The sequence below is a fragment of the Agaricus bisporus genome (assembly GCF_000300575.1).
Source record: "Agaricus bisporus var. bisporus H97 unplaced genomic scaffold AGABI2scaffold_14, whole genome shotgun sequence".
NCBI lineage: Eukaryota > Fungi > Basidiomycota > Agaricomycetes > Agaricales > Agaricaceae > Agaricus > Agaricus bisporus.
This window is the reverse complement of record NW_006267349.1, coordinates 855,419-875,237: the sequence shown is the minus strand read 5'-3', so window position 1 is coordinate 875,237 and position 19,819 is coordinate 855,419. Positions and strand designations below refer to the sequence as shown.

The following is a 19,819-nucleotide window of genomic DNA, read 5'->3' as shown; positions in this document are numbered from 1 at the left end:
GGAGCATATATATTTCCTTCCTTTTACTCCTATTATGTGGAGTTTAAAGCTGGTCGGCAGCGTGGTTGTTGAGGAATAGCGTCCTTAGTCTCGGTACAACGTGTTTAATGTCCAAGTTGCGCAGGTCACAGTCAAAAGAATTGAGTGATGGCGAGGCGCTACTGGAACCAAGGATACTGGTGGGCCGCCGGTAATATTCCTTTGACCCTTGTCCATGATCGGATTCACCTCGCAGCCTCGACAATTGATGATGGTGGTTACATCTGTAGGGAATTCCGCTGACGACGACGAGAAAGTTACGCTGCGAGCAAATTGTTTCATTCTGATTCAAAGATGGTCATAGCACTCATTTACAATAGCTTGGAAGAGTATGAAAACGCTAGGGGAAGAACACGCTGCCATGGATGGTTAGACCTAACCAAAAATCCCGAGTTTACGAGTCTTCGCTGGACCGTAATCAAATGATCCAACCAAGTAACGCCGTAGTCAACGGTACATGTGACAGGTAGGAGGTGACTGAGGAAAATGGCGACCAGTGCCGATGCGGTGATTTTGGAAAGTCCCATGGACAGCCTGTTCAGGCTCGAGATCACAGGGGGCGGCGATGACAAAGATATTTTGGGAATAAGGGTTGTGGAGGCGTCAAGGAAGATGCTGAGATCACTGAGGCGATGACAATGCCGTGCAAAGGGAAATAGAGCCTCGAGTGTCAGCTTGGGCCCTTGGAGGTCGTATGGCTCACTATTGAGATTCAGAGTCTCTAGTAACGGCCATCTCGTTGCAAAGGTCTCCACGTCTTCTTGTTGGAGTAAAAGAGGATATTGGTGAATGATTTCGAATGAGGTCAAGTTGGCGCAAGCAAGAAGCGGTTTGAGTGTGTGTATGGTGACGCGCCGGGTCGTATTAATTTGGTCTTCACTTAGATCGACCTCAAGAGACCGACGGCGAGATATTAGAGCCAAAAGTTTAAGCATTTGACAATTCTCGGAAACGGCTACGAGAAGCCGATGGATCGCGCTGAGCGTTTCAACATTTGGCGACTCGACATACAACATGGTTATACTAGAGGGAGAGAAGGGGATGGTGAAAAAGCGTTGCAGGTTATCGTATGTGGTGGTAAGTGAAAGATCCCATAAAGATGGAAAGGCGCCTTCCATCAATTAGGGCTTGAATATCTTGATATCGGTTGGATCGCCATTGCCCTGCTTATGGGAGTAATGGTATTCAATACAGCAGAGTTTGGAGAGTCTTGAAACACACTCGGCGATACGAGTCGTGAAACAGAAGCGAGGTAGGACGAGTTTTTGAAGGTTGGGGAGGGATTTGAGAAGCCTGACGACGGCGAATTCAAGGAGTTTCATTGGTATGTCCGTTTGTATATTGAGTGACACAAGGTCAGGCATTCGATCAGTGATATCATCGAACAAAGGACGCAAAAAAAAACGATAGGCCGTGATGTCGAGGGTACGCGGGATATGCACGGTGAAATTTCTGAGGTTGGAATTCATAAACATGACGCAGAGACGGATAGGACCTCTCCAGACGAGTGTACGTATATTGGGCAGGATAGAGAATGATATTCTCGTTCTGGCAACATCGTTGAATACGCTTGGGTTCATTTCGGATTTAAATTCATGCCCGTCGTAAACGAGTTCCCGGACGCGTTTTGAATAGCGGTGGAAACGAGTCCAGTCGCTGGACTCGGGCAGACGCGAAATTCCTGTAGAACTTCATACAATCTTGGCTGTTGCCAAAGCTCACGTATTTTTTAGAGTCGGGGTCTTTTTTCAAGGACGCCAGTAGGTTAAATAGCCGATACAGTTCGTTGACTTGTCTCCAAAGGGAATCTAACGCGGCGCGGGAGACGAGGGCATTGTTGAGGTTGGACGACTTATCCATCGACTTGAACACCGTGTCGAGGATGGCGAAAACATAGTGCATCGTCGGTGTTGGGGATCAAGACAATCAGTCACATGTCCAATTGCTAATTAAATATCCAAGCAAAATGTCCATAACACGATCGTCAGTACACGAAAAAGTAAGCGACAGTGCCAAAAGTCTACGGTATATAAAGGGTTAAAAAAGTTTAATATCCGAGAAACATCAGGACGTCATGTAATTATAATCATTTATGAGAAGAAGAGTGAAGCAAAGACGACACCAAGAAGGGAGATGCCAGAAACCGCGAGGGCGGATGCGTCGTTGGGTGAATCAGTAGAACCAGCACCGCGTCCGGTCGCGGTGGATGTAGACTGGCCTGCAGCAGTTGGGGCTGCGCCAGAGGCACCGCTAGAGGTAGCACCAGATGGAGCGACAAGATCCGTATAGATCTGGGCGCTGGTGTAAGTAACGCAGTTGGATGACGAGGGGACAACAGGAGTATAAGGGACAGTGGTGATAGGACCAAGGGACTCGGCCGGTTGGGCATAAGTGAGAGTGGCGCCATTGCTTGTGTAAACACCGGGGAACTCCATGTTGTCACCTTCACAGACCTCGAATGTGCCAGTTTGAGCATTGCTGGGAAGATTGTAGGCACAGCCGATACGATCAAGTCTGTTCTCGCAATAACGAGCGGCGTTGGGATCCGCGGGGTCGCAGATCTTCATGCAAAAACCACCACCACCTATGAAGAGATTCCAATCAGGGACTTGGGTGGGTAGGCCATCGCTGGTGAAATTTTTCGAATAGACGACACCACCCATGGGGTTACCACGCTATGCAACAAGGATGAGTAGGGCCGACATAGACACGATGGTAGAGTAGACGTACAAGGTCAGCACCATGGGGGTCCAACTCGCCACCAAAGTCATCGGCTGGAAGGCCAAGCAACGTCTGATCGATGAAACCGACGTAAGAGATGTAAGAGGGGGTTTTTATAACCTGAAGGCCCTTGATGGTACCGGCCGGCATGACACGGGTGCCGTAGCCCTTCTTTGAACAATAGGCGACGGTCTCCCCCTCGGTGTCAGAGATAGGTTTACCTTCGGTTGGGGTAGACCAGAGACAGAAATCTGGGAGAAAAAAAGTGAGTGGAGGTGATGGGGAGTCTGGTAGCAACGGATAACAAATACCTTCGATACCGTTCACGTATGACGTCTGGCACAGGGAGGTGGGGCCTTCAGTGGTAGAGTTGCAGATGTTGTAGCCAAACTGTGTGCCACGAATGAGGCCCTGGTCGGTATCGACTTTTTCGGGCTAGGAGGAGTGAGTAAAAGGCCAGGGGGGGAAAAAAAAAACAAGAAAAACTGACGAGGTCTGTTGGGTGGGGGAAATGTTTTGAATAGAGAGGGGTGGGGGGGAAGGTGCCGGTGACCTGCGCACGGGCCAGGGAGGCAGCGAGGAAGACAGCAGAGAGGGAGAGCGAAAACATGGTGAACGAGCGGCGGTGGATGCAATCCGAAATGGGAGAAACAAGAAACGTGTGGCCAATCCTGTCCAAACAACCCCCGCATTTATCCCTCAGGAGTCGCCTATTTTTAGCATCCGTGGAGCGGCCAAACAACGCCGTCCACCGACCCAGGCAACTTGCAATTCCGTTGGACATACGATGATTAACCTTCCAAGGGTCATTGTGCTTGGCACTTGGTATTACCTGTCAGATCCCACTAAATAAAACCACACGTGCCTATATTCCAATGAATACAACAATACAAAAAAGGTACAGATATAAGCGCCCTCCGTCACGATTGTCTCCGCCCAAAAAATCTTTTGCCTTTCCCGCCGCTGTTACGTTCCTCCTGCGGCAGCGAATCTTCCGAGGGTAAAGGTGAACATTCCCACATTGGACTTTGCAACAATCGCAAATCGCGTGGGTGAGCAGGAGGCGACGGATAAGATACCCCAGAGGAGGATGCGTCTATGGGAGTCTGACGTAGAGTCGTACTATACAGCGGTGAGGGAGAGACAGAATAACCAAACTCGGCATCCAGTGGCGAATGTGATTGGGAAAGGGGTGACGGACTATGATGTGGAGGTCTAATGGATGTAGGATTGAGGTTCTGCTTCGATCGTATCCGTCGCACCCGGATCAGAGGCGATTTCGCCACGAGCCCAGCAAGGCTCAGTGGATTGCGTTTTGGAGACGAAGGAGGCGGTGAGCCCGGAGCCGTGACAAAGGATAACGCTGGCGACGATGGGGCTACTGAAGACCTTGGATCCGAGTCTGGAGGTAGTAAAATTGAAGGTCCAGGGGAAGGCGGAGTATTTGGTAGTTGCGTAGATGTAGAAATGGTTGAGGGAGGTGATCGTGGAGATGCTGGTGGTGTCATTGTATAGATCAATGTAGTAGGAGAATGGGCTTCAGACTGTAAGGCTACAGGTTCAATTTGAGGAGACGACGTTCCGGGTAGAGGTCGAGGCGACTTTGGAGGACTCATTGGCCAATCCCGCTCAAACCACGTCCCTGGTATGAGCGCGAACGGTAATATCCACGTCGCTGTGAGAGTTATACCACATCCTTGGTCATAACTCGCCATTGTACCCCAACTCCACGAAATAAACGTTCCAATGTAACTGAGGTAAGGGGCGATATGTTTTATAAGTAAAAGAGTGGGTCGGAGGGGGGGAGGGAGACTGTCTATCGGAAGATTGTTGAAAAACCAGGTAAGCGCAGTGGTGATCATGACGGTACGTCTGGCGGCCTCAAGTTGTCTGTCATTGAGAATGTCCAAAACAGGAGGAGGAAGGAACCTGCATGAGGACATTAGGCAAAGTTCTGGTAAACGACAGTCAACTCACATCCGATAACCCCACCATAAACACTGAATAGACAATTGTTCTTTCGAGGGAATCCAAACACGGGAAGCTTGTGCTCGCAGCTGTCGCTCACGCGTTCGAGGCGTTAGAGCAGGGTCATTGCCTCCCGAGGACGTTGATTGCGCAGGTTGAGTGAACCAGTCAAAAGAAGGTAAAACGTTTGCCCATGTCCAACCTGGTATTGGCGGCCCGGATTGTAAAATCTCAGCCCCACCAACCTCCTCCCCCTCTTCCTCGTCTTCTCCCACCTCCTCCACAACATCTATAGTCACCTCGGAATCAGCCAACTCGACGAGGGAGCCACGTGCTGGAAGCAAGGGAGAATAAAGCATCACACTCGATGAATCGGAGAACAAGTCTGAAACGTCGTCGTCGCTGCGATGATCATGATCATTCTCCGTGGGTTCTTTATTCTGCTGCGGAGAACGTAGTCGTTCGAGGATGCTCCAGATACTGGGACGGTCAACGTTTGTGCCGCGAGAGCCATTCATGACGGCGGTATTACGCAGCATCCGCATGAGCTTTGAGTCCTGAGGAGGAGACGGTGGTAGAGCTTGATTCCCATCCTGAGAAGGCTCCGAGTTCGGGGTACTAGTGGGCAAAGGGAGGTTTTCGATAAGAGACTGGATCTGGAGAGCGAAGGAGACTGGTTCGACCTGAGACGTATCTGCGGCACCTTCGACCAGATTGACTTCTGGAGCGCTTTCAGATTTTTTGAAGATATTCCTGAACCGAGAGGTAATACTGTCGACCATAAGCCAGACTGATGGACGTTCGAAGCCAGGCGATGTTACACCTGTGATATGACACAGCCACAGAATAGCCTCTCTTCCACGACCTCTGCCAAGAATCATGTATAGATATTATCAGTATTACTTTTATCTATTGGTTTGTTTGAAGTACGAGATAATTCGTTGAAAACCGTTCAAAGGTAATGGGAATGACTATATATAAATGGCTTCAAATGGAGAGAGGCAACCTCCGTGCATGGAACAAGAAATCAAACTATTGTGTCAGGACCGCGTCGTGTGCACGCATTCATAACAACTTCACTATTTGTTTTCAGTGCGCAGTATCATAAAGGTCGCTCAGAATCGGAATTTCCTTTGTCGTGCATTTATATTCCGGGAGGGCATATGTTTCAAATGAGAACGCAGAGACAGGAAAACCAAACGAGTTGTGCAAGCAAGCATCAAGGCGTTACCCGTCTTAAGATCGTCATGAATTCGTAGTCAGTCACTCCTGTTTTTCATAGGTCAGGTATGCGAATAAGTATACCAACGTCGACTTACCCTCATCCTTCAAGAATTGTTCCACAACATCCTCTTTTCCACCCCTTTCGAAATCCTCAAAAGTGGTCAGATTGGGTGAGTATAAGCCAAGAAATTCCGACTGCGTTATAACCATGTAATTCAATTCTTCGTTTCCGACTAACTCGCAGGCAGCTCCATGACCTTTAACTCCGGGATGAATTGCGTCGTTGATTGGGATCATGTATCTGACGTCGATCTCTCTTCCCGGGCCCCGGATACGAGATGCCCACTGGGCTGCGATTTCGGGGGAAATGAGGAAACCGCCAGAGCGATAGCACACAATGTCGTTTTTTCCAAGGAACCGCAATACATTAACTTGACCATCATTAAGCATGGTTCACAAATGAATCGATATATGAACTTACGGGGTTGAGCGGTCGCATGATTAGGCATTTAGTAGTAGTAATAGAGTACTGAAGTTATTTGTCAATATTTTTGTCAGAGGACAAGTTCGAGTCGAAGTGCTGCGATATCCTCAGGCTGAAGGCTCTTTCCGAACCCATTGGTTTTCTCCTCTAATATTAACGCAATCTATTGTATAATTACCTGCTTTAAATTATAGGTGAAGTAAGTAGTAAGTAACCCGGAAAGCCGCTACAAAGGTCATTTAGTATGGTCTATAAATACGCTTAATCCGGAGAGGCATTCCGTCGGTAGGTCCTGCAAGTATGGAATATGAAATCAGTCCATGGCGTCGGGATGGATGTGGGCACTTACTCATAGTGATTCCAGCAGTATGATTCACTTGCTGCCCTTCATGTGTAGGCTCGAACTCGAAATTCGCAATCAAACCACTATTGTCGGCATTAGCGTAGACCAAACAAATCTTTTAGAGAAACGTACGCTAAGATAGCCTTCATTTCGTAGATAGCCATCGTCTTTCCAATACATGTATGGGGCCCCGCGAAGAATGATAAAAACGAATAGGACGGATGATACGCTTTTGGTAGATTCAACCATCTTTCAGGGCAAAATTCTTCTGCATCTTCGCCCCATGTTGCTGTGCACGTATTAACCGCCCGAATCTATTGCAACCCAGTAAGTCATTTCGAGTCATCGCCGCTGAACGTGAAGAACATACAGGGATATATATCAATGTTCCCTGCGGAATGACAATCCCATCAACCGTTCCTGTCTCTTTCGCTATACGCACCGTGACAGGAACCGGGGGCATTACCCTCAGACTCTCCATCCTGCAAATTCTTTTGTCAATGTCAACAAGACACCTTTGATTTGCATACTAACACAACGCAGTCCAACCACTTCAAATCCTTTAATTCCCGAAAATCGGGGCGAGATCCAGATCCCATGAGTGGTTCAAGTTCTTGTCGTAACTTTTTCTGGCTCTCCTTATGGTTAGCAAGGAGCCATAAAGCCTAGAAGCAATGTAAGGTGAAAGGTTTTGAGACAGATCAGAATCCGGCTCCTACCCAAGTTAATCCGGCGGCGATGGTTCCATGACCAGCTCCAAGAACAGTTAGCTATCAAAGAATTCGTTAAGCGGGATAATCTGAAGAGCTTGGCAGACACTTACGACTTGGTCTATCATCACTTGCTCATTCATACCGTAGCACCCCGGGCTTATATTCTGTTCCTCAGCTTTGCGAGCACGAGTAAGAACGCTCATAACGTCGCGCTTGCCATCTTCGTTTGATGCGAAATCAGCCTCGCGGAGCTTCTCGTCCAACAATTTCTTTGAAATTCGGCGGATTTCATACAGCGATCCGATCATGGTACTGAGACCACCTTTTGTGAAGAGGATCAATCAGGGTTCAGGATAGTCAAATAAACTGCATTTGTACCCTCACGTACTAAGTAGAGGAATATAGTCGAAAACCTTACGGTTGCGGTAGGCCCAATTAGATGCCAAAAGGCAGGGGAAGCCCGGCAATACCGTCATCCCCACCATTAATTTAAAGAAATTAGTTGCTGAAAATGTAAAGTATCTGTCGAGTGATATACCACAATGATGTCCGTGGAGACGTACCTGTTTGAAGTCCCGCGAACTTATGATATGCAAGCCCGAGCTCGTTATGAGGGTCATGGAGTGTGTCAGCCTTATACCCGAAAGCAGTTTCGCATAGAATATCCAGAGTCACTTTGCTCACTGAATAGTGCCGTCAGATAATTTCGAGTCAATCTACAACCCACGTACTCCATTCATATACAGAAATAACTGCCCCATTCTCTACTGCTTCAGATTTAGCCTCGAGGAGCTCAACGAGTCTAGAGGATTGTCCCGTTAGTGAAACAAGCTTAAATCCAGAGATGGCCTTCATGTACCCATCGATAGACTCCCAATACATGTCGCTTTCTTAGATGGCTTTAATAGAGAAAATTATCCCTTTCATGGAGAGACACTTACGAGCCATGAGATTCGAAAGCGTAAATGCAGGATTCAAGGCTTTTCTTATTTGTCTATGCTCGTCTCCTGTAGCCGTGAGTAATCCGTACCCAGAAACCAACCCTAAGATATTACGGAGAAATGCAGGCTTGGGATCGAAGTAAGTTTTCTGCATCTTCACATGCACCAGATCGAACACTTACTCGAGGGTACTGAAGCCAATCCTTGGCCATAATCTGATGTAGTGCCTCGGGTTTCAGAACCATCAACCGTTCAACTCCCAACGGTCCTACCATATGGACGGCCGCTCCATATCTTTTGGCCCATTTGCCCAAGGCTTGGTGTGGCTCGTGGACAAGCATTTCACGGTAGTCGCCCATAACAATATTTTCAGAAGGAGGACCAGGAAGGCTGCATAGAGGCGATAGGAAGTAGGGTCGAAGGACGAGTCTGTAAAATGTGGCACAGAACAGGTAAGCTACTAGGAAGTGGTTTAGTTCGTTCGGTGCCATCTAGCATATGCCGCTCAACCCTACTCACCAGCTAGGTAGGCGACTAAGTGACTTATCCTAAAGCCTTGAGGTATGGAGTTTTCCAAGAATTCGCTTAATACTGGAGACATGAAAGAGTGGATGACAAGTAAAACGAGTCCTGTACTGTCAGCCAGATTTGCAATGTTAAATGTGTGGAGTGACCTCTTCCCAGTCAAAGTGTAATCAGTCTAACGCGGTATGGCCGGGAAATCAATGGCATTGCCTAAAGCTTACTAGCTTAGTGCTCAACTTACTCCGAGCCAGCCCGAATGTAGTCTTTAATTACATACCGTAGAATTGACGTTTTCGGCTCAGCCAAGAAAATTGCTTGATTAGACGATTTCAGGTACCCGTCCAAGCCGAAAGGCAAATGAAAGACACCCGATTACCAGAAATATTGCTCAAATCAGTACCGGCAACTCGGAACCGAAAAACCGCACGAATGACAGGTAATAATTGTCCGCCCGGGACTCCGGTGACCTGGTATTTTTCTATGTTTAAACCAACTTGTTGAAGACCCGCCTTGAGGTCGCCAACTCGGACATACCTAAGGACAAGTATATACTTTCAAGCGAAAGAAGACGACTTTACGGGGTATGGACATAGCATAAGAGAATAGCTATTCTACTCACTTCAGTGAATACGCGGGTTGTTGATTACTTGGGTGAATATTTAGAGTTCTCTGTGGTATAAGTACTTCGACAAGACTACAGAGAGAAAACTATGTAGTAGCAACGGAAGCAATATATAGCTTTGCTATGTCTGCGAAGGCGGAAGAAACGTACGATGAAGAGAAAAGTAAAAATAGAAAATGGTCTCAAAAAGGAAAGTTAAGGTTCAACGTTCATCGATTCATCAACTGCCTCGTACAGGGTCGAAGCTTTAACAGCGCCCTTTTGCAAAGCGGCTGTTCTATGCCACGACTACTCCAACATAACAAAAGGATCAAAACCTTCTTTCGATACTAAATGGCCTACACTATTGATATGGCGATGATGTATCTATGTAGCGCGCGAATTGTGACCTATTCGTCTACAAGATAATTATTTTTAGCCTTTATAGCGTATGCACATCGATGTCTTTAATGTAAATGGTGACAAATACTAGCTTCCCGTAGTTCAGGAGCAGGACGTTACCCAGTCACCAGCGCCAGTCAGCTGCTAGTCATGAATCATACTAGCGATCATACTAACTGATGATTTGGCCAAGAAAAAGGTATTTTTTCGACGTTGGTCGAGGTCAAACTTGACCACTTTGCTGCTAACACATGTGCACCGAAATCTGGGTGAGGTACAGCGTCTCTTGAGACATCTGCGTGATACCGTTTAGAAATTTGATTTATGAACGTTATTTCGAAAGCAAAAGTCAATGGCCGGATCGTCATATATACATAGCGGTAAATTCTACCCACACGACGACTTCGAAACTAAGCCTCAAAACGCAGGCTTTCCGAGCTCATCGTACCACCAGTTGTCGATAAGGCCGACGTTAGCAGCTTGTGAGAATGGTGGAAACTGTCCCATCGATTCTTAGAAGATTGACCTGATTAGTGTTTCAGCACAAACGTCGTCACGGGCCCGTTGTCATTTTGTACGCTTCCATTATCATTTGACTCTTCTAGCATTGAGCTATTGTGGACTGTTCCACAGGAAAACATTTCTTGTGCATTGGACGACGCCCTTGAGCGTGAATATGCCTCGCCTATGGATGCCAATTTTCTGGACTAGGAGGGCCTACTCTCGATATCTTGAAGTGACTTCGAAATCTGGAAAAAGCAATTTAGTCCTGTAATACGTGTGTCAGTCAGGCACTGAATTGCTCTATCTTAAGTTGAGGGCTCCACGTCAACTAATTTAGTAGGTGATACTTGGAGCATAGAAGCGACGTAGATACTCCGGTGGTGGTCGCGAAATCTTCTTAAATTAATAAAACAGTTCTGGACTGCCGTCAGAGGGCCAACATATCAAGAAGAAGCACCGTGAATATAGGCAGGAATCACTAATCGAAGGCTCTCTAGAGGTCACTACACGAAAAGGTACATAACAGAACGTTCTGACACCGGCTAATATCTATCTCCACGAACTCAATGCCCTCACCTTTCCCGATTTAATACAATCAGCGGCCAATACATTGAAAACGATGGTCACATTGCAATTTATGAGATCACTGGTCGCGAAGAAACTGCCAAGTCGAAGGCAGTCTTGACTATGTGTCGTATTTGACTTGAAAATCAGACAAGAAATTCCTTGGTTTCGTTGTCGAAAAACATATCTCGGTAATTACTTACTGTTAGTGATCAATATATTCACTTGTCTCCGGCCTACAGAACATTATATACCTGAGGCTGAAATGAATTTATTTGAAGTTTGACAAAAAACTATGTATCTGCAACTGCACGAACTTGTGGCAGCTTTAAACATTGGCAAACTTTCATGATGCGTTGTTCCAATACGTGATTCTACTTGGGATTGATACCATCCAATTACCCCCAATTACCCACACTCGAGATACCATGTGACGAATCTCTCACTGCTTTCAGGATTCAAATCCCGCACGCCAGCCACTGAACTGGCATGTGCATGTGAAGATTTGAATATGCGAGCATCACGAGTTCACATCACCCCTATGTTCCGGGAATATAAAGGACGATAGACAGCGAAGCGAATGCAAACCCATCCAACTCCCAACAAGCCACTCACCATGTCTAACGCCACTATGCGCGCAGTCGTCTACGAGAAACCGTTCAGCGTCGTCATCCGCGACGTTGAGAAACCCAAGATTATGCATCCAGATGACGTCATAGTCAAGGGTACTTGGACTTTCCATGGCTGTCGTTTTATCCGAAACTGATTGGCGATCTTATAGTCACTACTTCATGCATCTGTGGAAGGTATGCTGGTGATCAAGTGTTCGTGTACTTAGATTGAACATCGTGGTCAGTGACTTGCATATGTATGAGGGCCGCACAGCGGCCGAGCCGGGCATTGTTTTTGGTCACGAGAAGTCCGTAGTCCTTTTCATTTCGCAGTAGTATGATCAGCTTACCCCGATGAACAGCATGGGAATAGTCGATGTACGTTGACCAAAACAAATGCTTGAAGGTAGCGCTAACGTCCTTGGTTCATTCAGGAAGTGGGTCCCGCAGTCGCAGTATGTATCACTCACCCCGCACTCTCGGAAAGCTTCAACGTCTTCTAGGTCCTCAAGAAAGGTGACAGGGTAGTTATGCCGTTCAATGTAGGCTGCGGTCGCTGCGCCAACTGCGAGGAAGGTCGTTCTGCATTCTGTACCCACGTCAATCCTGGATTCGTAAGTCATTATGATCACTTGACGGAGTTTCCACTTGGCTTCACACGAGCCCACATTGATAACTGTATATTGAAACTTCGTTGATAGGCTGGCGGGTAAGGTTTCAGCAGCAATACAGCAGCAATATAGAGAATACTGATCAATGTCTTGCTTTTTCAACAACGTGACATAGTGCTTACGGGTATGTGGCATGCTGATACAGTTCTTTGCTCCAAAAGGTTGGGTCTTCTGACACGAATACCATTAGTTATGTTGCTATGGGCCCATACAAAGGCGGACAGGCAGTAAGCGTCCATTAGCAGAGTATCGTGCCTTGGCTCACGCGGATCAGGAATACGTCAGGGTCCCGTACGCCGACTTCAACGCTCTGAAACTTCCTCCCGGGAAAGAAAATGAAGCTGACTTTTCACTGCTGGCCGATATCTTCCCAACGGTATGTATTTGATACCTCTTGTTTTCTCCTCTTGACCACGTCTTTCGATAGGGTTGGCATGGTGTTAAACTTTCTGTATGTCTTTGACTGTTTATCCTCATTGTGGAAATCCACTGATACGTGTGACTAGGGATTCAAACCTGGCGAATCCGTTGTCGTTTTCGGAGGTGGACCTGTTGGTTTGATGGCGGCATATTCTGCCAACATACAGGGAGCCTCAGATGTCTATGTTGTGGATCGCGTCAAAGAGCGCTTGGATAAAGCGCGGGAAATTGGATGTATCCCAATCGACTTCAGCAAAGGCGATGCAGTGGACCAGATCTTGAAATTGCGCGGAGGGTCAGTTTTATTTACTACGAGCAGGAAATTGGAAGAGATACTCACGTTGAGTTATAAGAAACGAAGTCGACCGTGGAGTTGACGGTGAGTCAAAGGCGTTCTTTTCAACAGAATTCCATGCTTATGCGACTTTGCAGCCGTTGGATACCAAGCAACAACTGGAGATGGGAAGACGGAGCAACCAAACGTAGTCCTCGAGTCGTTGATTCGCGTAGTCAAGCCAACTGGGGGACTTGGTATTCCTGGCCTCTACGTTCCCAAAGATCCTGGAGCTCCTGATTCAGCTGCGGCGAAGTACGTAGAGCGTTTATTAGATTGGGAAGTATAGAGCTGACAGTCATGTGTAGGGGCTATATTTCGTTCCCATTCGGTCAGTAAGAATCAGTACCCCGAATGGACCAAACACTCACTTCCTATACACAGGCAAACTTTTCGAGAAGGGCTTGACCATTGGTACTGGACAGTGCAACGTGAAAGTAAGCATAGCCTTCTTCAGAATGAATCCATTCACGTAGAATACCCGCAGTCCTACAACCGATACTTGCGCGACTTGATTATCTCTGGTAAAGCCAAACCATCGTTCGTCGTCTCACACGAGGTGTCACTGGATCAGGCACCTGCTGCGTACGACAAATTTGATCGGCGTGTAGAGGGCTATACAAAGGTGCTTTTACACCCGTGAGCCACGAAAGGGGAGTTAAAGAACGTAAATGGTGCTTTCATTGTTTGTACATTACCAGAGCAGCGTGCCCAATTCTATCTCTAAGAACTCCGATCACGATCTTTCATATTGAGTTAATGTCAACTGTGAAAATAGTGTGAGTGAAGAGAATGAGAAGGCATTTGCCGGGTCACAAGCGCATTCTGTCAGACAAGTAGGATTGGATGGATGCTGGTCCTGCCGGCAGCCCATCTAGATTAAGGGAGAGCGACAAATAGCACAGAGCATCTTGTAGTCATGAGCGCTGGAGAAGACACACCAGTGGGAAAAGATGCCTTTTAGTAGAAATGGCCGGTGAGACTAGAGTGACGAAAAAAGCTTGATAAGTGGGCGCCTTACAAGCCTCGAACTCGGCGACTTCGAATTGGACATTATCAAAATAGGATGATGTGAAGGGAACACGAGATACAGTGACAACAATTATAGGCCTGACCCGCAAGATTTCCGCATCGCATCACCCAGTCACTGCGATGCGGGAATCTTGCGGCCGAATCTGAGAAGCCGTGATACGACGACAATAAGAACGGAGCTACTAGGCTTGCGACACGCTAATGATAACGAAGAAGTGAGTGTGTGGAGGATTCTAGATGTCAGCTGACAAAAATGGAGCGCAGGTTTTTGTTATCCACTTGGAAGAATGGACGTGAATGGAGCTGTACTTCTCGGAGAAGTCCTATATCAAGAGACTTGCGTGATTGAAGGTCTGTGAAAAATGGTCAAGTTCCAAATTGAAACGAGAATTTGAGACTAATTTACCATTAGACTGACCGCTCCGCCTATATAGGATTAGAGAGCCATCAGGGTCCGAGTCTGAAATTTCCCATTATGCATAGGGGAGAAACTTGAACTGCTGGTTTGAACTTGAAGGATTCAAATGCTCGTTATTCACTTGAACGTGGTCAGAAACGTCATAGGGGTGCATTCAAACTCCGCTAAATTAATAATAATTGATGGATTTATTTTTTTGAAATCAGATTGATTGACATCGGTGCCGTCGACTCTGACCAGACTCTGACTATGGCTCCCTCCGCCTCCAAGCAAAAACGCCTCGCTGAAAAGGCCGCAAAAAAGGCTGCTGGAACTGGCCCCTCATCGCGGACAACAACGCCGACGGGTTCTGTAAATGGCCACAGCACGCCATTGACCAGCGTTAGTGGTGCTCCCAGCAAATCCAATAGCCAGGAAGACTTGTCTTCCATGGCCCGATTGAACCTCGCTACTGAGAGGTACGAATAATATTTCTCAGTTCCATATTCATAGGCTCATATTCGAGCAGGAGTGCTGCAGGAGTCCTAACTTCGGACGTTAAGGGTCGTGATATCAAGATTGATGCCTATACACTTTCCTTCCACGGTCGTCTGCTCATAGAGGGCGCTGAAATCTCTCTCAACTATGGCAATCGGTATGGTCTCCTCGGTGAAAACGGCTCGGGAAAGGTATGTCGCCTATCCTTACAGTTCTCCTGTTTGCTCATAGCCCAAACAGTCAACTTTTCTTCAATCGGTCGCCGAGCGAGACATCGAAATTCCACCTCACATTGATATCTATATCGTCCGAGGCGAAGCAGAACCTTCGGATGTTAACGCCCTAGACTTCATCATCAACTCGGCCAAGGAAAAAGTTGCCAAGCTCGAGGCTCGGATTGAGGAGCTTTCCGTTGCAGACGCCGTCGATGACCTTGCTCTAGACGCCGCTTACGAAGAACTAGAAGAACTAGATCCCAATACATTCGAGGCTAAAGCGGGTAGCATACTCTATGGTCTCGGTTTCAGTCCAGAAATGATGCAGAAACCGACCAAGGATATGTCCGGTGGTTGGCGAATGCGTGTGGCTCTCGCTCGGGCCCTGTTCGTTAAGCCCCATCTTCTTCTCCTTGATGAACCTACCAATCATCTGGATCTCGGCGCCGTTGTTTGGCTTGAAGCTTACCTTTCCACCTACAACCACATTCTCGTCATCACATCCCACTCGCAAGACTTTCTCGACTCTGTTTGTACACATATCATGGATCTCACCATGAAGAAGAAGTTGGTTTACTACAGCGGTAATTACACCACCTACGTCAAAACGAAACAAGAAAACGAGGTGAACCAGATGAAAGCATACCACAAACAGCAGGATGAGATTGCTCATATCAAAAAGTGAGTCGTTGTAGTATGTAATTGGCGTGGTGCTTTGCTAAGACCCGAACAGATTCATCGCTTCGGCCGGTACTTATGCCAATCTCGTTCGTCAGGCCAAATCTAAGCAAAAAATCATCGACAAGATGGAAGCTGCCGGCCTCATAGAAAAGGTCGAGGCCCCCAGACCACTACGGTACGCTGTTTGCATTTTTCAATTGCGACCTTCTTCCTTCTCATATGTATCAGCTTTAATTTCGAGGATATCCGCAAACTACCTCCGCCGATCATAGCATTTGATAATGTCGCCTTCTCCTATTCTGGGAGGAAAGAAGATTACTTGTACGAGAAACTCTCCTTCGGTATCGAGTACGTCATCCTATTGCTGTCCCATTCTCAAGTATGAACTCATGTTTCATGACTCAACAGCATGGATTCTCGCGTCGCTATCTTGGGCGCAAACGGAGCAGGCAAATCTACCCTTCTCAATCTCATCACTGGCGTTTTGCAACCATGCCAAGGCACCATTTCCAAACACTCTGCCCTCAAACTAGCCAAATATTCGCAGCACTCTGCCGATCAGCTTCCGTACGACCAAAGTCCCATTGAATACTTCCAGCGCTTGTTCCATGAAAAGTTCCCTGAACTCGATCTTCAGGCATGGCGTGCACAGCTCGGTCGCTTCGGCCTTTCTGGTCCCCACCAAACGTCTCCTATCAGGCAGCTCTCGGATGGTCTCCGGAATCGGTGAGTGGGCGTTTTGGTTACTGTATGTGTTTGATAATAATGAGAACTCTTACCTCTACGCAGTGTCGTTTTTGCGCAGCTTGCTATGGAACACCCGCATATCCTTCTTCTTGGTAATGATATCCCTGTGCTCTGTTTCGAAGCGTTGTATTGATCATAATTTTACTAGACGAACCCACCAATCACTTGGATATGGACTCTATTGATGCGTTAGCCAAGGCTATCAAAGTATTTGAAGGGGGTGTTGTTATCGTGTCCCACGATTTCCGTACGTTTGTGTCTGACTTTCATTTCGCCTTACCTCACCTACTGTTTATCCACGCACAGGTTTAATCAGTCAGGTGGCTGAAGAGCTCTGGGAAGTGGCCAATAAATCAATTCGAAACCTCACAAAACGTGATATCACCATCGTCGATTACAAGCAGAATCTCATCAAGCAGAGTACGTTTCAATGTTTCACCTTTTGGTCCTCACGTCAAACATGTGTTTAACCGATGTGGTTTGTAGGTAATGCCGCTATTGAAAAGGCCAAGTTGTTCTCCAAAAGTGCTCCTAAAGGTAAGACGTAAGAGATTGCCCCGTAAGACTCAATCAAGGTACTTGTGGTAAAAATCGCATTTCCATATCAAATCTAGACGGCGTATGGACTCTGCGTAACGATAACTGCGGCTTCACCGTTGTCATATGTTTTCTGTACATACCTACGTGATTTCTTTTTTTTTTGTGGAGGTTATATGTTTCAGCCAACGTTCGTAATATCCCGATATTGAATACATCGCGTCTTTCCTCCATGCGACGGTCGGCCACATGGGGCCCTCTTCTACTATTTGCCACTTGTCGGCTCCCGGGATATTGCGAAATAAGATTTTTTTTGAATAGCACTAGCGTGGTTGCTGCGGGCTTAACTGTATCAAATCTTCACATTCGATTTATATGCTAAAAGAGAAATTGTTTTCAAATTCAGTCATTGTGTGGCTCAACTCAAAGCCTTGCTTTTTGGAACGAACTTATCGCGCGAGAGGCGATCGATCTTAGACCGAAATCCATTGCCTCGTTATTTATTTCTCTATTACGCCGAAAACAAAGACCCGATCAGAAAAGAGGCCACCCCCCGATAATGGATGTGTCCGTGTATGTATATGATCGGCGTGTGTTCTATGTAAGACAAAAGATGTCGAGGTCATTCTTCAAGTGACTTTTTACATTTCTCTTCAAAATGTTTCATGACAAGAAACGAAATATGAAGCGGCATTATTGCGGACCTACTTAATGCGGACCCTTTTCTTTTTTTAGTTAAACCTCCGAAAGCTCGGCTCCTCAAAGAAAGCGAGCGCCAAGCTACGCCAAGACCTTTTTTGTTCAATGCCGGTAACAGGGACCGGTTATCCGAAATCAGAAAAACGCGGTCGTGATGTGGTGTCTAGTGTGAAAAAAAAAAAAAAAAGAAGAGAAAAAGAGTCGAGTTTTTTTTATTTGAAATTATAATGGAACGTTTGTATGGTGTCGTGAAGGTAATTAGAACAACTGGAGCAAAATGATCAAAGAGCGCCGGAGAGTCGGATGATGCTAGTGATATAGGTATAGATGGATTAGGGCCGATGGGCGATGGCCGTGATGTTATTGCCTGATGGTATTGATGTGGGTAATTTTTTTTTTTTTTTTGGTTACGATACATCTTTACGTTATGGAGTGGTCGGTTGCTTTTGCGGAATGACAGGCGTTACACTAAGCTTAGGTTCCCTTGGTGGCTCTCTCTCTTTTTTTCGATCGTAGATATCAGTGACTCATTACAGTTATGTCTATCATAAGAAGTAATCGGCTGGTGGTCGCTTAGCAGGTACAGATCTGACATCCTGCATGACGGATCAAGATAAAAATAATAAATGAGCAAGACGAGCAAAGACGAGGAGGAGCAAAAAGAGAAAAAGAAAAACAAAGCAATAAGATTCAAGATTTGAGTCAGATAGGAGACGAAAAGGAACGTTGGAAACGCCGACGATGATATATAAAGAAAAACGGTGACAAAAGAAGGGAGGGGAAGGGAGAAAGGAAAGTCCGGTTGTAGGTCTATTTAATTGTGTGACAAAAAAAAAAACACGACGTACAATGGGAGCATGATTGAAAACTTTATATTCTTGACCAAGGTGTTCGTCAAGTTCGAGGATGGATGCAACGTTGCCGCAGCTATGAGAGAGCGTTGTTAATATACAAGTAACGGGACCGAGCCAATAGGGTGGGGAGAAAGGGATTCAGGGTATCCAGGGAAGACGAATAAGTGAGGAGGGTGGGGCTTGGTCCCCAAGAGCGGTGCAAGATCGTCTGATGTGTGATGCGGGAGTCTAGAACCCCCTTTGTATGTATGTGCGTGCACATGTGTAGCCATGCCGAAAAAGAAGAACTTCTAGCTTCATGCCAAATGAAGCTGATCGTCACGCACCGGTAGCAATAGTTGGGTGCACTCCACACCGTAACAATGGTTTGGTCAAACATGAGTTTGAAGCCTTCCATAGCCAATTGATGTGCTCTCGCGATGAGGTCAATGGCATTATTATACGCAAACGCTTTTGTGATGTCGGCGCCAAAAAGATAACCCGCACCTCTGGGTGAAAGTCCCCATCCTGGGATATCTGGGTATGTTACATGAATACGATGTCAAATGATTGGGGAGAGTCGGGCATACCGTCAGGATCGGACCATAAAAGGTCACACATGGGACCGTCGTGAGGTACTTCTTGTTTCCTGTCAATAGCCCTAATCTGAAGATGCCGTGAACAAACGATTTTCAAATACCGATTGACTGCTGACCTGGTCTATGCTTTGTAGATTCGGACTGAGTCCTCCATGGACACAAAACACACGACCATCCACAATAGCACCCAGCGCCAGATAATCAAACACTTCACAACACCATCTCCATACATTACTACTTCCATATTTACGTTGACATTCATCGTAAAAGCCATACACTTGAGTAATCTGGCGGGACTCGTGGTTTCCTCGAATAAGCGTGATGCGGTCGGGATAGCGGACTTTGAGAGCGAGGAGTAAGAGGAACGTTTCGACAGAGTAAAAACCCCGATCAACAAAATCGCCTGGAGGGGGTGTGTTGGGGGTAAGGTTTCATTTTTTTTTTACGTAGTTTTATTTACCCATGAACAAGTAGTTTGTGTCTGGACAAAAACCGCCGACTTGAAGAGCTCCATAA

General features: G+C 46.6%; 7 protein-coding genes across 7 annotated transcripts in view; 2 read left to right on the top strand and 5 right to left on the bottom strand.

Annotated features, from left to right (window-relative positions):
* Positions 1–350: 350 nt before the first annotated feature.
* AGABI2DRAFT_122846 (hypothetical protein) lies at positions 351–1,157 on the bottom strand (the record flags this gene model as incomplete). Its single annotated transcript, XM_006456912.1, has 1 exon — positions 351–1,157. The coding sequence occupies one exon, from the start codon at positions 1,155–1,157 to the stop codon at positions 351–353; it is 807 nt and encodes a 268-aa protein (XP_006456975.1).
* Positions 1,158–1,881: 724 nt separating this feature from the next.
* Positions 1,882–3,414, bottom strand: AGABI2DRAFT_195909 (hypothetical protein). Its single transcript, XM_006456911.1, has 4 exons — positions 3,251–3,414; positions 3,072–3,195; positions 2,770–3,011; positions 1,882–2,714 (listed from the first exon to the last, which is right to left on the bottom strand). The coding sequence occupies exons 1-4, from the start codon at positions 3,368–3,370 to the stop codon at positions 2,130–2,132; spliced, it is 1,071 nt and encodes a 356-aa protein (XP_006456974.1). The 5' UTR covers positions 3,371–3,414; the 3' UTR covers positions 1,882–2,129.
* Positions 3,415–3,680: 266 nt separating this feature from the next.
* Positions 3,681–6,402, bottom strand: AGABI2DRAFT_122844 (hypothetical protein; the record flags this gene model as incomplete). Its single annotated transcript, XM_006456910.1, has 3 exons — positions 3,681–4,689; positions 4,738–5,551; positions 6,048–6,402. The coding sequence occupies 3 exons, from the start codon at positions 6,400–6,402 to the stop codon at positions 3,681–3,683; spliced, it is 2,178 nt and encodes a 725-aa protein (XP_006456973.1).
* A 273-nt stretch (positions 6,403–6,675) lies between these two features.
* On the bottom strand, positions 6,676–9,034 carry AGABI2DRAFT_122843 (hypothetical protein; the record flags this gene model as incomplete). Its single annotated transcript, XM_006456909.1, has 13 exons — positions 6,676–6,728; positions 6,786–6,862; positions 6,912–7,093; positions 7,150–7,261; positions 7,314–7,444; positions 7,499–7,549; positions 7,603–7,814; positions 7,881–7,997; positions 8,056–8,175; positions 8,224–8,382; positions 8,434–8,560; positions 8,616–8,893; positions 8,953–9,034. The coding sequence occupies 13 exons, from the start codon at positions 9,032–9,034 to the stop codon at positions 6,676–6,678; spliced, it is 1,701 nt and encodes a 566-aa protein (XP_006456972.1).
* A 2,479-nt stretch (positions 9,035–11,513) lies between these two features.
* Positions 11,514–13,803, top strand: AGABI2DRAFT_139552 (hypothetical protein). Its single transcript, XM_006456908.1, has 15 exons — positions 11,514–11,754; positions 11,811–11,835; positions 11,886–11,948; positions 12,003–12,018; positions 12,075–12,095; positions 12,144–12,259; positions 12,490–12,538; positions 12,586–12,687; positions 12,739–12,762; positions 12,818–13,026; positions 13,085–13,110; positions 13,164–13,320; positions 13,374–13,396; positions 13,450–13,502; positions 13,553–13,803. The coding sequence occupies exons 1-15, from the start codon at positions 11,646–11,648 to the stop codon at positions 13,706–13,708; spliced, it is 1,149 nt and encodes a 382-aa protein (XP_006456971.1). The 5' UTR covers positions 11,514–11,645; the 3' UTR covers positions 13,709–13,803.
* Positions 13,804–14,730: 927 nt separating this feature from the next.
* On the top strand, positions 14,731–17,197 carry AGABI2DRAFT_195907 (hypothetical protein). The gene is made up of 10 exons (XM_006456907.1): positions 14,731–14,973; positions 15,024–15,183; positions 15,233–15,888; positions 15,941–16,063; positions 16,117–16,236; positions 16,297–16,614; positions 16,678–16,727; positions 16,784–16,882; positions 16,942–17,055; positions 17,122–17,197. Exons 1-10 carry the CDS (start codon positions 14,765–14,767, stop codon positions 17,181–17,183), a joined length of 1,911 nt encoding a protein of 636 aa, XP_006456970.1. The 5' UTR covers positions 14,731–14,764; the 3' UTR covers positions 17,184–17,197.
* A 1,055-nt stretch (positions 17,198–18,252) lies between these two features.
* Positions 18,253–19,819, bottom strand: part of AGABI2DRAFT_229218 (serine/threonine specific protein phosphatase) — a 3,289-nt gene continuing 1,722 nt past the window's right edge. Inside the window, exons 4-10 of the mRNA XM_006456906.1 lie at positions 19,764–19,811; positions 19,420–19,706; positions 19,295–19,370; positions 19,052–19,241; positions 18,720–18,798; positions 18,418–18,467; positions 18,253–18,391 (exon numbers count right to left, since the gene is read on the bottom strand). Of these exons, the coding sequence (XP_006456969.1) occupies position 18,391; positions 18,418–18,467; positions 18,720–18,798; positions 19,052–19,241; positions 19,295–19,370; positions 19,420–19,706; positions 19,764–19,811 (731 nt within the window). The 3' untranslated portion in view covers positions 18,253–18,390. The remainder of the gene's footprint in view (positions 18,392–18,417; positions 18,468–18,719; positions 18,799–19,051; positions 19,242–19,294; positions 19,371–19,419; positions 19,707–19,763; positions 19,812–19,819) is intronic.

Bases quoted from the DNA above. Each gene is read 5' to 3' on its own strand.
- AGABI2DRAFT_195909 (XM_006456911.1), bottom strand. From the start codon at position 3,370: ATGTTTTCGCTCTCCCTCTCTGCTGTCTTCCTCGCTGCCTCCCTGGCC. The intron at 3,012-3,071 runs GTATTTGTTATC...TTTTTCTCCCAG, and splicing joins ATACGTGAACGGTATCGAAG to ATTTCTGTCTCTGGTCTACC. The intron at 2,715-2,769 runs GTACGTCTACTC...CTTGTTGCATAG, and splicing joins ACCCCCATGGTGCTGACCTT to CGTGGTAACCCCATGGGTGG.
- AGABI2DRAFT_195907 (XM_006456907.1), top strand. From the start codon at position 14,765: ATGGCTCCCTCCGCCTCCAAGCAAAAACGCCTCGCTGAAAAGGCCGCA. The intron at 16,728-16,783 runs GTAATGATATCC...TAATTTTACTAG, and splicing joins CCCGCATATCCTTCTTCTTG to ACGAACCCACCAATCACTTG. The intron at 16,883-16,941 runs GTACGTTTGTGT...ATCCACGCACAG, and splicing joins TATCGTGTCCCACGATTTCC to GTTTAATCAGTCAGGTGGCT.
- AGABI2DRAFT_139552 (XM_006456908.1), top strand. From the start codon at position 11,646: ATGTCTAACGCCACTATGCGCGCAGTCGTCTACGAGAAACCGTTCAGC. The intron at 11,755-11,810 runs GTACTTGGACTT...GCGATCTTATAG, and splicing joins AGATGACGTCATAGTCAAGG to TCACTACTTCATGCATCTGT. The intron at 11,836-11,885 runs GTATGCTGGTGA...CATCGTGGTCAG, and splicing joins ACTTCATGCATCTGTGGAAG to TGACTTGCATATGTATGAGG.